General features: G+C 41.3%; 2 protein-coding genes across 3 annotated transcripts; both read right to left on the reverse strand.

Moving 5' to 3' along the window:
* Nucleotides 1–78: 78 nt before the first annotated feature.
* LOC110969298 (asialoglycoprotein receptor 1-like) lies at nucleotides 79–5,688 on the reverse strand. The gene is given in 9 exon segments (XM_022219361.2): nucleotides 79–815; nucleotides 817–928; nucleotides 1,793–1,902; nucleotides 1,996–2,150; nucleotides 2,719–2,811; nucleotides 3,931–3,996; nucleotides 4,061–4,150; nucleotides 5,353–5,457; nucleotides 5,547–5,688. Coding segments are annotated over 9 exon segments (855 nt in total). The 5' UTR covers nucleotides 5,605–5,688; the 3' UTR covers nucleotides 79–749.
* A 368-nt stretch (nucleotides 5,689–6,056) lies between these two features.
* On the reverse strand, nucleotides 6,057–11,456 carry LOC127532595 (cytochrome b5 domain-containing protein 1-like). 2 transcript variants are annotated; one of them, XM_051944556.1, is made up of 4 exons: nucleotides 11,240–11,455; nucleotides 7,821–7,897; nucleotides 7,277–7,495; nucleotides 6,057–6,521 (listed from the first exon to the last, which is right to left on the reverse strand). In XM_051944556.1, the coding sequence occupies exons 1-4, from the start codon at nucleotides 11,358–11,360 to the stop codon at nucleotides 6,291–6,293; spliced, it is 648 nt and encodes a 215-aa protein (XP_051800516.1). In that variant the 5' UTR covers nucleotides 11,361–11,455; the 3' UTR covers nucleotides 6,057–6,290. The 2 variants fall into 2 exon arrangements, with proteins under 2 accessions (XP_051800516.1, XP_051800515.1); XM_051944555.1 differs by lacking the exon at nucleotides 6,057–6,521 and having other exon boundaries at nucleotides 6,759–7,495; nucleotides 11,240–11,456.
* Nucleotides 11,457–12,438: the final 982 nt, after the last annotated feature.

Genomic DNA, 12,438 nt, shown 5'->3' on the forward strand with positions numbered 1-12,438 from the left:
TGATCAATAATCAGCCTGTCAGGTTTTCTGTGGACTGGACGGTCCTCCAGGTGTGTTCAGGTGAACAGGTGAGGCAGGTGGAGGTGAGTCACACTGATGTTTATTACTTCATGGATCCCAGGATCAGAAAATACAACAAACGGATCACTGAGTCCTGAGAGTTAACAAGATTACAGATCACTGGAGCATGGGGGGGACTATTTACTGGTGTACGTAAGTGACTGTTCATTTAGGATCAGACTATTGTCTGGTGTATGTAGGTGACGGTCTGTTGTAGATCAGACTATTGCCTGGTGTATGTAGGTGACGGTCTGTTGTAGATCAGACTATTGTCTGGTGTATGTAGGTGACGGTCTGTTGTCGATCAGACTATTGCCTGGTGTATGTAGGTGACGGTCTGTTGTCGATCAGACTATTGCCTGGTGTATGTAGGTGACGGTCTGTTGTAGATCAGACTATTGCCTGGTGTATGTAGGTGACGGTCTGTTGTAGATCAGACTATTGTCTGGTGTATGTAGGTGACGGTCTGTTGTAGATCAGACTATTGCCTGGTGTATGTAGGTGACGGTCTGTTGTAGATCAGACTATTGCCTGGTGTATGTAGGTGACGGTCTGTTGTAGATCAGACTATTTGCTAGTGTTTGTAAGTGAAGGTCCGCTGTGGATCAGACTATTTGCTGGTATATGTAAGTGACGTCCGCTGTGGATCAGACTATTTTCTTGTGTATGTAGGTGACGTCCGCTGTGGATCAGACTATTTGCTGGTGTTCAGCTGCTGCGCTGGCTGTGTTTCTGACAGACGTAGCGTAGCTTGGTGGAGCAGTGCAGGTCGTTGAGGCGTCCGTCAAAGTGAAGATGAGCACAGTCTTCGTCTCCGGGACCGAGACCGTGAGCCGTCCAGCTGTCCGGCTGACCTGGTTTCCAGCGCCTGGAAACACAAACAAACAACACAAACAAAACAAACACAAGGTGAGCAACGCTTTCAGTTCAAGCTTCCTTCTTCAGGATTCTTTGGGTTTTCTGTGAATAATATATTTTGTCGGGTTTTTACTGTAATTCTGAAGTTATTTGGGGGATTTTTTAAAGTATAAAACACTGTCGGTTCTTAACCTTGAGATTTAAATTCGTTTTGGTCTTAATTTAACTATTTGATTGAACCTGAAGGAGGAGGGGGTGAGGAGAACATTGTCAGATCGCCATCAGGATGGATGTTCCTACAAGGTCTAAAAGGAACCAAACAAAGCTACTGGATCAGGTGATCAGGAGGGTGGGAGGATAGTCCAGTCCTGGAGATACCTGAGATGGCTGAGAAGCTTACTGGAGTCCCTGGTCCCCCTCTACACAAAGACCTGGTGACCCATGAGAGGCTGGAGGGGCTTCAGTCTACTGAGGCTGGATCTGACCAACGGCTGAATCCTGGAGATTCACCACCTACCCCAGATGGTGGAACATTCTGGACAGCAGCTTCAGGCTGAGGGTTTCCTTTCACCAGTTGTGGCCATCAGGAAGAGGTTTCAGATCTCAGTGAGTCACGATGTTTGTGTTTGTTCTCTGGACCTGGATCTTCACATCTCTGATCTACAGCTTCTGTTCTCACTGACCTCCTAAATGTTGATTGTTCTGTTTGTTCTCCATCTGATACCTCCACCCTCACCCCGACCGGTCGAGACAGATATCTGCCTTCCCTGAGCCTGGTTCTGGTTCTAATGGAGGTTTTCTTCTTCCTTCACACCGTTGCTGACTGCTGCTAATGGAAACTTTAGATTGTTGGGTTTTCTAACGAACATCTCACCTCCGGTTCATCACGTAGGGCGTCTGGTTGACCCACTCCCACTTCCCCGTCCTCTCATCGGTCAGACCGATCCAGTAGAAGCTGCCTGAGGTGTGACGGGTCACAAAGTTCTGGTGGACAGATAGACAGATGGTAAACTGCTCTGTGGTAGTAGCAGACGGATGTTGTCAAAACAGCTAAGATGGACGGGCAGACAGACTCACCCACTCTTCATCGGTCAGGAGGATGGCCAGATGGGACTCGTGTCCGTTGCACCAGTCTCTGGCGTCGTCCCAGGACAAAGTGTCCTTGCTGAAGAGGTAACAGTTGGAGCTGAAGGTGTCCCAACCCAGAGGACAGCAGCCGTCTGCCGTCGACCCTGAGATGGACGGACAGGAGACAATCACAGTCTTCTGTTTTATCTGCCTTTGCAAAGACTGAAGTCAGAGCGAGAACTTAGAGTCTGAACTTATTTGGAAGCTGATGACACTTGGAGGACATGTGGACATCCCAGAACCTTTTAGACAATGTGTATGTTTTCAGAAGGTCAGAAAGTTTTGACCCAATGAGGACATTTCTTAATCAGATAAAATGTTTTTAGACAGCGGACCTTTGGGGAAGAGTCTTGGATCAGAAGGTTTGAAAGTCCCTCGAGTTTACAGGCTTTGATTTAGTTTTTAGTTTTGGTACTTGGTCTTGGACTTGACCTAGGACTTTGTTTTGGCAGGTTTTAGACTGGTTAGACTGATTTAGGACCAGTTTAATGCTGCTTTGATTGGTGCTATCATAGTCCATGTCCTCAGCTCCATTGGTTATGTGGGAGTTTGGAGGAGTCAAGAACTGTAGACAGCGAAGCTTCAACTAGTGAACCAGCAGATGGTGCTGCTGAAGGTCCAAACATCTTCAGTCTCTGCCTCTGCTGTTCTAAGAGTCTGAGAAGAGTTTACCGTTGTTGACGAAGCGTTCGAGGGAACATTTGAGCGCTGCCACCGTCCTCTTGATGGAGTCGAGTGCTGAGAGCTGCTTCAGAGCCTCTGATACTGAAGGAACAAACAGAGGGGTCATTCCAGGTGTAATGACCAGATATTCCTTGGGGGTGTTGCTGCACCATTTTCAAATTAGTAGTACACATACAAATTACATGTACTAACTTGAATGTTAGTACAGTATTACAGTACTGTAATACTGTACTAACATTCAAGTTAGTACATGTAATTTGTATGTGTATGTTATAATTACATGTATGCATTACAAATGGGTGTCAACATGTCATTACACTAGTTGAAGGTAGTCACCTTTAACAACTAACATTTCAAAAAGAACAAAACATACATAATACTACCATTGGAATGACTGCTAATACTTGTATCCCAATTTAAAGTAGTGAAAAGCAAAAAACCATTTTGACATCACCCATGCCATTTTGAGTAAGAATATCTCAGTAACTACAAATATAACCCTGCTGCTTTTTTGTACAGTGATAGAAGACAGATGGAACTGTCTTGCAGAAAAATTTGGGGTCTCTGGTACCTGTCCCACACTGAGATTTTTGCCACCAAAAATAGCCAATTAAAAATCTCGTCCAACTTTGGGAGCTCATATTTTCCAAACTGAGGTACCTAGAAAGCTCCAGTTTGCTAAGTTATCACACAAGTTTGTGTAGAATGGAACCCAGGGGTGTTAGAACACTTCTGTGCAGTATTTCTAGTACTTTTAAGGTCCCAAACCCCACTCGTGAGTAGGTGTCTCTTCATTTTTAGCATTTTTAGCAAGCCCCCACGGCCTGCAGAGTGTAGGGAAACACCTGGGGATGTTTGTGGGGCACTAGCTACATGCAGAGGCCTTGTTTACCAACTCACAGCTCTCTGGTATGTCTAGAGGCTGAGAAATAACCACTTAAAGATGCAAAAAACGCTGGCGAGGCTTTATATAGCCCAAATTCTGAAAATTTCAGACCCCCACAACTCAGAAACTATTTGAGCTACAGGCCTACAATTTTGCATAGAAAGTACTTTGGTGAGTGTCTAATGGCATGCAAATTTAGGACTAATTTGAAAATGGTGCAGCAACCACCATCTGGTGAAACCACACGGAATGACCCAGATGGATGGTGAGTCTTGAACAGTGGAGCAGCTCAGTGTTTCTGCAGAGCTTCTTACCCGATGTCAGCTGATCCTTGTTGCTCTCCACAGCAAACTTGAGCCGCTGGACGTCTTTAGCAGTATCTGGAGCAGAACGAGGACAGGTTAGAGGCGGCAGAGTTCAGAGCTGACAGGAAGATTGTGGTACCTTTGGTGAGCTGCTGGGCGTTGCTCAGAGATTCACTCAGGTTGGAGACGGTTTTCTCCACGGACCACAGTCGGCTCGACGTCCTGGCGCCTGAAAAACATCAGATATCTGACCATTAACATCATGTTTAACATGGGACACATGGACTGGACGGTGCTGCAGGTGTGTTCAGGTGATGAGGAACAGGTGAGGGAGGTGGAGGTGACTACGTCCTGAGAGTTAACAAACCACTGGAGCATGGGGAAGACTATTTACTGGTGTTTGTGACAGTCGGTCATGGATCAGACTATTTCCTGGTGTGTGTGGTGATGGTACATTTTGCATAAGGCTATTTACTGGTGTGTGTAGGTGACAGTCCATCATGGATCAGACTACTTGCTGATGCATGCCGGTGATTTTCCACGATGGATTTGACTATTTCATGTGTTATATGGGCAACAGACTATTTCTTGCTATATGTAGGTGACGATCTACTGTGGATCAGACTATTTGCTGGTGGATGTAGGTGATGGTATGTTGTGGATAACAGTATTTCATGTATATGTGGACAGAAAACTAGTGTATGTAGGTGACTGTACACTGTGGATCAGACTACTTCCTGGTTGGAGACACTTTTCTCTATGGACCACAGTCGGTTTGACACGCATCAGATATCTGACCGTTAACATGATGTTTCAGGTATCGTCATACTGTCAGTCAGCACAACCCATGAATGTCTCACATTTTCGGTTTAAAACTCAGAACTGCAGATGATAAATAATTAACTGTTGTTAAAATATCAGAATCCTCTGGCTGGCGTCACTACCGGCTGCCAAAACCACAGGACAGCTTTTCATGACGTTGTAAAATAAATGTCAGGTCATTTGGACTCGTCACTTTACATGGTTTTGTAAAAGTTTTTGGTCACATTCGAAAACTTTTGAATAATTTTTCATCATTAATCATTAATCTGGAGTGAATCTGGAGTGAATCTGGATTCAATCTGGAGTGAATCTGGATTCAATCTGAAGTTAATCTGGAGTCAATCTGGAGTTAATCTGGAGTCAATCGAGAGTCAACCTAGATGGATCTAGAGTAGTTTTAGGCAAATTTCTATTAACTTTGGACTTACTTTAGATGGTTCTGGAGAAGGTTTAGGTCATTTTAGTCAGTTTGGGTCATAATGGAATGTTTCTTGACATTGAGACATTCTGAGTCATCAGATTTCCTGTCGGTCCAGTTTCAGGTCCAACATGTCGCCCCTCAGCGGTCCATAAAGTCATGAAACCTCAGTGAAACCTGAGTTCACTCACTGCTGGCTGCCAGGGCGATGATCAGGACGAGGACGAGCGTCGCCGTAGCAGCCGGAAACATCCAGCGTCTGTATCCGTGGACGGACAGGACGACGGGCCGAGGCTCTGACGGACAGACGGACAACAGACAGAAAGGTGGTGTGAGGTCACGGCGGGCTGCTTCCTGGTTCTGGTGTCCAGGTGTGTTCAGGTACCTTTGTTCCAGAAGGAGCTGCTGTCGTCCTCCACGTCGTCATGGTATTCAGTCGTCATGGCGATGTCTCCGTTCCGTCTTCTAACAGACTGTCGAATGTCCAAACAGAGCCGCAGGTCGTCGGCCTCCAAGCGCACTTTGAACTGGAAAACACCGAGTGTCCCACTGTGTGTTTGTGTGTCTGAAGTTCAGTGAGTGTGGAGAGTTTTAACATCAACACAGCGTTTACCGTCCAGCTGTTTGCCACATTAGTGTTTGGTGTGTGTCAGTTAGTGTCTATCTCTTTGGTCTTTGGTTTGTGGTTGTTTTGGATCTTTTTGTGGTTTTTTGTGTCTCTGTGGTTGTGTTCATTTAAGGTCAGATATCTCTATTTGTGGCCAGTAGTGTTTTGTTTTTAGCTCTGTGCAACAAGACAGCCTGACAGAAGAACAAAAAGTGAACAAGTCATAAATGTAGAAACATTCCTCATACTACTTCATACATCTTTATAAATCACTCTACATGTTTTATTTTTGTGTGTCATTTCCTGCTTTATTGGTCATTTTTTGTCTCATTCTGGTCATGTGTGCTTCATTTCGTTTCTTTTGTGGGTCATATCTGTCCTGTTGTGTCTTATTTTGGTAGTTTGTGCTTCAGATGGAATCTCTCCATCTCATGTTGTAGAGCAGCTGATCTCTGGTTGAGACCAAAAACGGAGCCTAAACATCTGACTGATGGACCTCATTATCTGTAAATAGTGAGGACATCATCCCTCTGTGAGGTCATCGTTGAAGTAAAGCAGCAGGGCGGGTGTGAACATGTCTCGGTCCAGCCTCAGCTCCTCCAGCTCCACGTCGTCGTCCAGAATGTTGTTCTCCTCCAGTGTCTTGCTCAGGTCCAGAACCTCTCCGTTGTGTTTCCAGGTGTAGCTGCGAGCGTGAGCGTTGTAGCGCAGGTAGCGCTGTAGGATCTCCTCCACGGTCTCCTCACTGCACACCTGATGATGTGATGACATGACACAACGACATGATGATATGACATGATACGACATGATATGATATGACATGATACAACATGATATATGACAGGATATGATGTGATATGACATGACATGATATGACATATGATATATGATATAATATGACATGACATGATACAACATGACATGATACGACATGACAGGATATGACATGACATGATACAACATAATACAGCATGCTGACATGATATATTATCCAACATGACATGATATAACATGATACGACATGACATGACAGGATATGATATGAGATGACATGATATGTTATATGATATGACATGACATGATACAACATAATACAACATGACATGTTACGACAGGATATGATATGATATATGACATGATATGACATGACATGATAAAACATGACATGATACATGATATGACATGACATGATAAAACATGACATGATACAACATGAAATAATACAACATGACACGATACAACATGAAATAATACAACATGACATGATACATGACACGATACAACATGAAATGATACAACATGAAATGATACAACATGACACGATACAACATGAAATGATACAACATGAAATGATACAACATGACACGATACAACATGACACGATACAACATGACACGATACAACATGACACGATACAACATGAAATGATACAACATGACACGATACAACATGACACGATACAACATGACACGATACAACATGACACGATACAACATGACATGATACACCTCCAGTCGCTGCTCCTGGGACGTCAGCATGTTGATGATCCGGATCCACCTGGTCTTGGAGGACAGCCGTCCCACCTGGTAGCTCTGGTCCTTCCACCAGGGCTCCCCGAAGTCGTTGGCCCAGTCGGAGCGAGGGCCGGTGGGGGGAACGTGGAGGAAGCGCCCCCTGGGGGTGTAGTACCTCAGACAGCAGGTCTGGGGGTCCACATAGGTCTGGATCTGAGGGTTCAGGTCTAGATTCATTATCACAGGTCAACAGGACAGGGTCTTTAGAACACGCTTTTACATGTTTTAGTGTTATCCAGTAATATCCAGATTTTAGATGTTATAGTGTTTTAATATCCAGATTTAGTGTTTTAATGTCCAAGTTTTTAATGTTTTGGTGTTCTAATATCCAGATTTTAGATGTTTCTGATTTCTTGGTGTCTTTTTAACTGAGTTTTAAAGTCTTACTATGCAGGTTTTTTAACTTCTTTGATTACTTTTACTGCAGTTTTCCATGATGTTTGTAGTTTTGTGAGGACAGTGGTTTGTTAGTGCTCACGTCTTTGGTTTCGGGGTCAAACCAGTGGCTGATGTCCTTCCCAGCAGCCTCCATGATGGGCAGCATCAGAACGTCTCCTGCAGACACAACATGAACACCATCACTGTCTCATATTTCTGTCCTCCTTCAGGACTAAACAACACATTTTATTCATATTTTCTGACCTTCTAGTTTTGTCCAACAAACAGTTTAGATTTGAGTTTACTATCATTATTAATAAAGACACAGAGAATATTTTCACATTCTACCAGCTGGAACAGGAAACAAACACGCAACTGCAGCGTAAATTAAAGACTGATTTCAAGTTTGTTGTTGAAATAATGAATTTCTTGCAGAAAAGACAAAAACTACTGAAGAAAATACAACTGGAGCAACTTATTTTTAGAATATTTGTGGAGTTGTGTTCATAAATATGAAGATTTAGAACAAAATTCATTTAAATAATAATGACATACTTTATTAAATGATCCGTCTTCCATAATTAGTGTGAATTAAACCCATAGCACTGAAAAAAATCAGTTTAAATATGGTGAAGAAACTGATTTTTAAATGTAATCAGTTTGATAACGTGTGCTTATGTTCCAGTTATTAATAAAAAAAAGATGATCTGGTTCCTCTAACTTCATGTTTGAACAGAATTTCATCAGAATTAGTCTGTCAGATTGATGCAGTAATAATAATAAAGTCAATTATCTATCCATCCATCCATCCATCCATCCATCCATCCATCCATCCATCTATCCATCTATCCATCTATCTATCTATCTATCTATCTATCTATCTATACAGGGTGTCCAAAAAATGTATACACACTGTAAATAATTGTAAACTAGGTGTTCATTATAATTCATTTAATTTTCAACATGTAGAAGAATTTACAAACGTCATTTTATTGTTTTATCACCATCTGTTCTCAAACTGATGTCCGTTCTGGTCCAGACACTGCCGACCACGTGAAGCGATGGAACAGCACACACCATGAAACAGTTCCTTGGTATCTGTGTGCATTCACGTTCAATGGTTGCTCTCAGTTCAGTGACTGTTGCAGGTCTCATTGGCAGACTTTGTCTTTTAGGTATCCCCATAAAAAGAAGTCTAAGAAAGGAAGAAAGAGTACTGGAATCGTTTCAGCCAAGTCCAAGAAAGTCTGTGCAGCAAGCTAGTGGTGAGGTAGACATTTCAAAGTCATCTGTCCATCGCATCATGAAACGCTGTCAATGAAAAATTTACATTCCGAGGTTAGTCCATGCTCTTAATGACGATGATCCAGACTGAAGAGTTGGTACTGTGAGTGGTACCTGGAACAATGTACCCAAAATGAACGCTTTCCTACAAAGACTGTGTGGAGTGATGAGGCCACATTCAAATTAAATGGTTCCATTAACTAGACTTCTTACTTATACACACACACACATATATAATGTCTATTTATACATATATATGTAATTGTATTGTATGTATAATAATGTAATAATTAGAAATATGCCAATTTTTATATAAATTATAATATTTTGATAATAAACTATAGTATTTAAATATTTCTTATATTTCTAAATAAATATACATATTTATACACAAACTATAATATTCAAATTACAAATGATAACATTTATGTATAAAACAGCATTACTATATATAAGTGAGAACATTTATATGAAAATGATAGTATTTCTAAAAACCTTTCCATTCTAGCATTCTTGGCTCTCCACTCCCTCTCCCACCAAATAATTCAATCCAGGTGTCCAGCACACGCTGACAGAGTGGCCTCAGTTCACCAGACACTTTGGTTTCCTTCATTTTTGTCTCTCGAGTCCCATTTCCACCACCCGTCTCTTTCAACCCTCATTACTGGACCCAACATTTCAGGAATGGCAGAGACTGGGCATTGAGAGCTTCAGAGATCTCTTCATGGATTGGTTTCATATCGTTTGAGAAACTGCTGAGAGTTTAGTCTCCCCAAGTCTCATTTTTATAGGTATCTACAAATAAGACACTTCCTCCGCTGTCAGATACCAAGCTTCCCTCAGAAACCTGATGTGAACATTGCTGATGCACTTCTTACTTTACAACCATCACACAAAGGTTTGATCTCCATTATGTACAATAAACTGCTGGTATAAGGCAGGCCTCACCTAACGCCATTAAAACCGCATGGGAGCAAGATCTGAATCTAACCTTGTCTGAGGACATGTGGGACACCATTTTTAAGTTGGTTAACTGAAGTTCTCTCTGCGCCCCACACTGCTTGTTACAATTCAAAGTTTTTCACAGGACCCATGTATCCAAATTAGAATGATCTCACTATTACCCAGACGACCCTAGTGAGGATAAAGCGATGGATGGATGGATGGATGGATGGATGGATGGATGGATGGATGGATGGATAATACCCAGATGTAGATCCCTGTTGCGACAAATGTAAACAAGAGGAGGCTTCACTTCTTCACGTTTTGGAGTTGTCCCAGCTTGGAGGAATACTGGGGGGAAGTCTTCCAAACTTTATCCATAATTGTCAGCTTGGACTTGGAACCCAACCCTCTGATTGCTCTGTTTGGCTCTGTAGACGACATCGATGTGTGCCTGACCCCTGCTAAACGCTGAACCCTGTCCTTTGCCTCTCTCTTGGCCAGATGTGCACTACTGCTGAGGTGGAGGGATGCTGCCCCCCCACGCTCAGTGGTAGAGATGTTATGTCTGGTTTAAACCTTGAAAAACACATTACTCAATTTGTAACTCCAAAGAAAGTTTCAAAAAGTGTGGGGACCTCTTCTGGAATACTTCCATAACCTTCAAACTAGCGAGAGAGTGGATCCCTTACATTTTGTTCCTGTTTTTACGTCAGCAGTATCAACAAATCAGTGCTCTCTCTGATGCCTCCTTTGACCGGTGTGGGTTCATAATTTATACATATATTTATTTCTTTATTTCATTTATTTACTGTCAGTATTATTACCTTCTTAGACTGGAACCTGATTTCCAGCTGTTGCCTGTTTCTCTCCAGGAATTAAGCACATTAAGTACAGTTGGTGGACCTGTCCTGTTGATTATTTTATGTAAAATTCTGGTTTGGAAATGATGGCTGGGCTGGGTGGGTCAGATCAGGTGTTTTGTTCTGTGTTGTGTTTTTACTCTCTCCCTGCTGTGCATGGACAGGATTGTCTTTCTTGTCTAGAGTTGACTCTGTGCTTTGCAGATTTCCTGTCACTGCTTTATATCCAAACCATGTTTTTGTGAAAAAATTCAATAAAAACATCCTTGAGGAAAAAACATTATAGTATTTCTAACTGTTTTCAGACTAAATCGGTGTAAAATAGAAGGACTATTCTCTGAAAATACGTAAAGCTGCAGCTTCCCGTGACGTTCTAACATTAATGATGGTAATTAAACCGGTTCGGTCCGGTTCAGTCCGGTTCTCTAACCTCCGTGCCGGTCCATCAGCGGGCTCAGGTCGAACACTTTGCCCAGAAAAGACACCCAGAGGTCGGCTGCGCTGTTGTGAGCCGCCACCTCGGAGGGAGTGAAGAACTTGGGTCTGCCCATATCCGGCTCGGTTAGGTCCGGGTCTATGGTGGAAAGACGGTCCGGTGAGATGTTGACACGTTACTATGGCAACAAGGGGCGGAAGTGGGGGCGGGTCTTCCGGAGGTAAACGATTCTAAAATAAACGGATTTTCGAGCTGATATAAATTATTATCTGTTTCTAAACATTTTACTTAAAAGATGTAATATTCTGGCTCAGGGTTTAAATGTTAAAGATGCAGAAGTTCATCATGTTTTTATTATAACAGTAGGAGCACTGTTCACTGATTTTTATTTACTTTTTAATAAGAATTTATTTTTTATCTCACAGATTTATTCTGTTCAGATCTAAAAATCACAGAAAAATACATTCATTTACATGATAAGTAAAACTGCAAACAGTGTTCACATCAATAATCTGAGTTTTATAAACAGTAGCTGTTGAATTTATTTCACCATTAACTGTATTTAAATCAAATTAAAATAATATTATTTTACTCATATTTGCTGTTATTTAAACCGTTTTTACACATTTTTAATGTTATAAAATTTAAAATGTTTTATAATGTGTTTTTCTGCTGCCTTTTTGTTTGTCTAGATGTATTTTTAAATAAAATATTTGCATTTTTTTAAAATATTTTTTTGTTTTTACACCATAGATAAACCAATAATCACATGTTTCAATATGTTTTTGGATGTTTGGTGTTTTTATATTCCAATTTTTGCTGTTTTGGTGCATTAATAACTGTATTTTTGGATGTTCTGACGTTTTAATATCCAGGTCTTAGATGTTTTAGTTTTTTAATAATCAATTTTTAGATGTTTTAATGTTATAATATCCAGGTTTTAGATGTTTTAGTGTTTTAATATCCAGGTTTGAGAGATTTTGTTCTTTTCATATCCAGGTTTTTCATGTTTCAGTGTTTTAATAACTATATTTTAATGTTTTAATAATCAGGTGTTAAATGATTTTTTGTTCTTTATATTCAGGTTTTAGATGTTTTAGTGGGTCAATAACCACATTTTTGATGTTTTGGTGTCTCCATTAACAGATTTTGACGTTGTGGTGTTTTAGTATTCACGTTTTACATATTTTTGT

Source organism: Acanthochromis polyacanthus, chromosome 24 (genome assembly GCF_021347895.1).
Source record: "Acanthochromis polyacanthus isolate Apoly-LR-REF ecotype Palm Island chromosome 24, KAUST_Apoly_ChrSc, whole genome shotgun sequence".
NCBI lineage: Eukaryota > Metazoa > Chordata > Actinopteri > Pomacentridae > Acanthochromis > Acanthochromis polyacanthus.

What these genes read in the sequence shown, in the direction of transcription:
- LOC127532595 (XM_051944555.1), bottom strand. Translation starts at nt 11,360, where the DNA reads ATGGGCAGACCCAAGTTCTTCACTCCCTCCGAGGTGGCGGCTCACAAC. An exon ending in GCTGATGGACCGGCACGGAG is followed by an intron (nt 7,898 to 11,239) that starts GTTAGAGAACCG and finishes TTGTGTCTGCAG; the next exon opens with GAGACGTTCTGATGCTGCCC. An exon ending in TTGACCCCGAAACCAAAGAC is followed by an intron (nt 7,496 to 7,820) that starts GTGAGCACTAAC and finishes CTGAACCCTCAG; the next exon opens with ATCCAGACCTATGTGGACCC.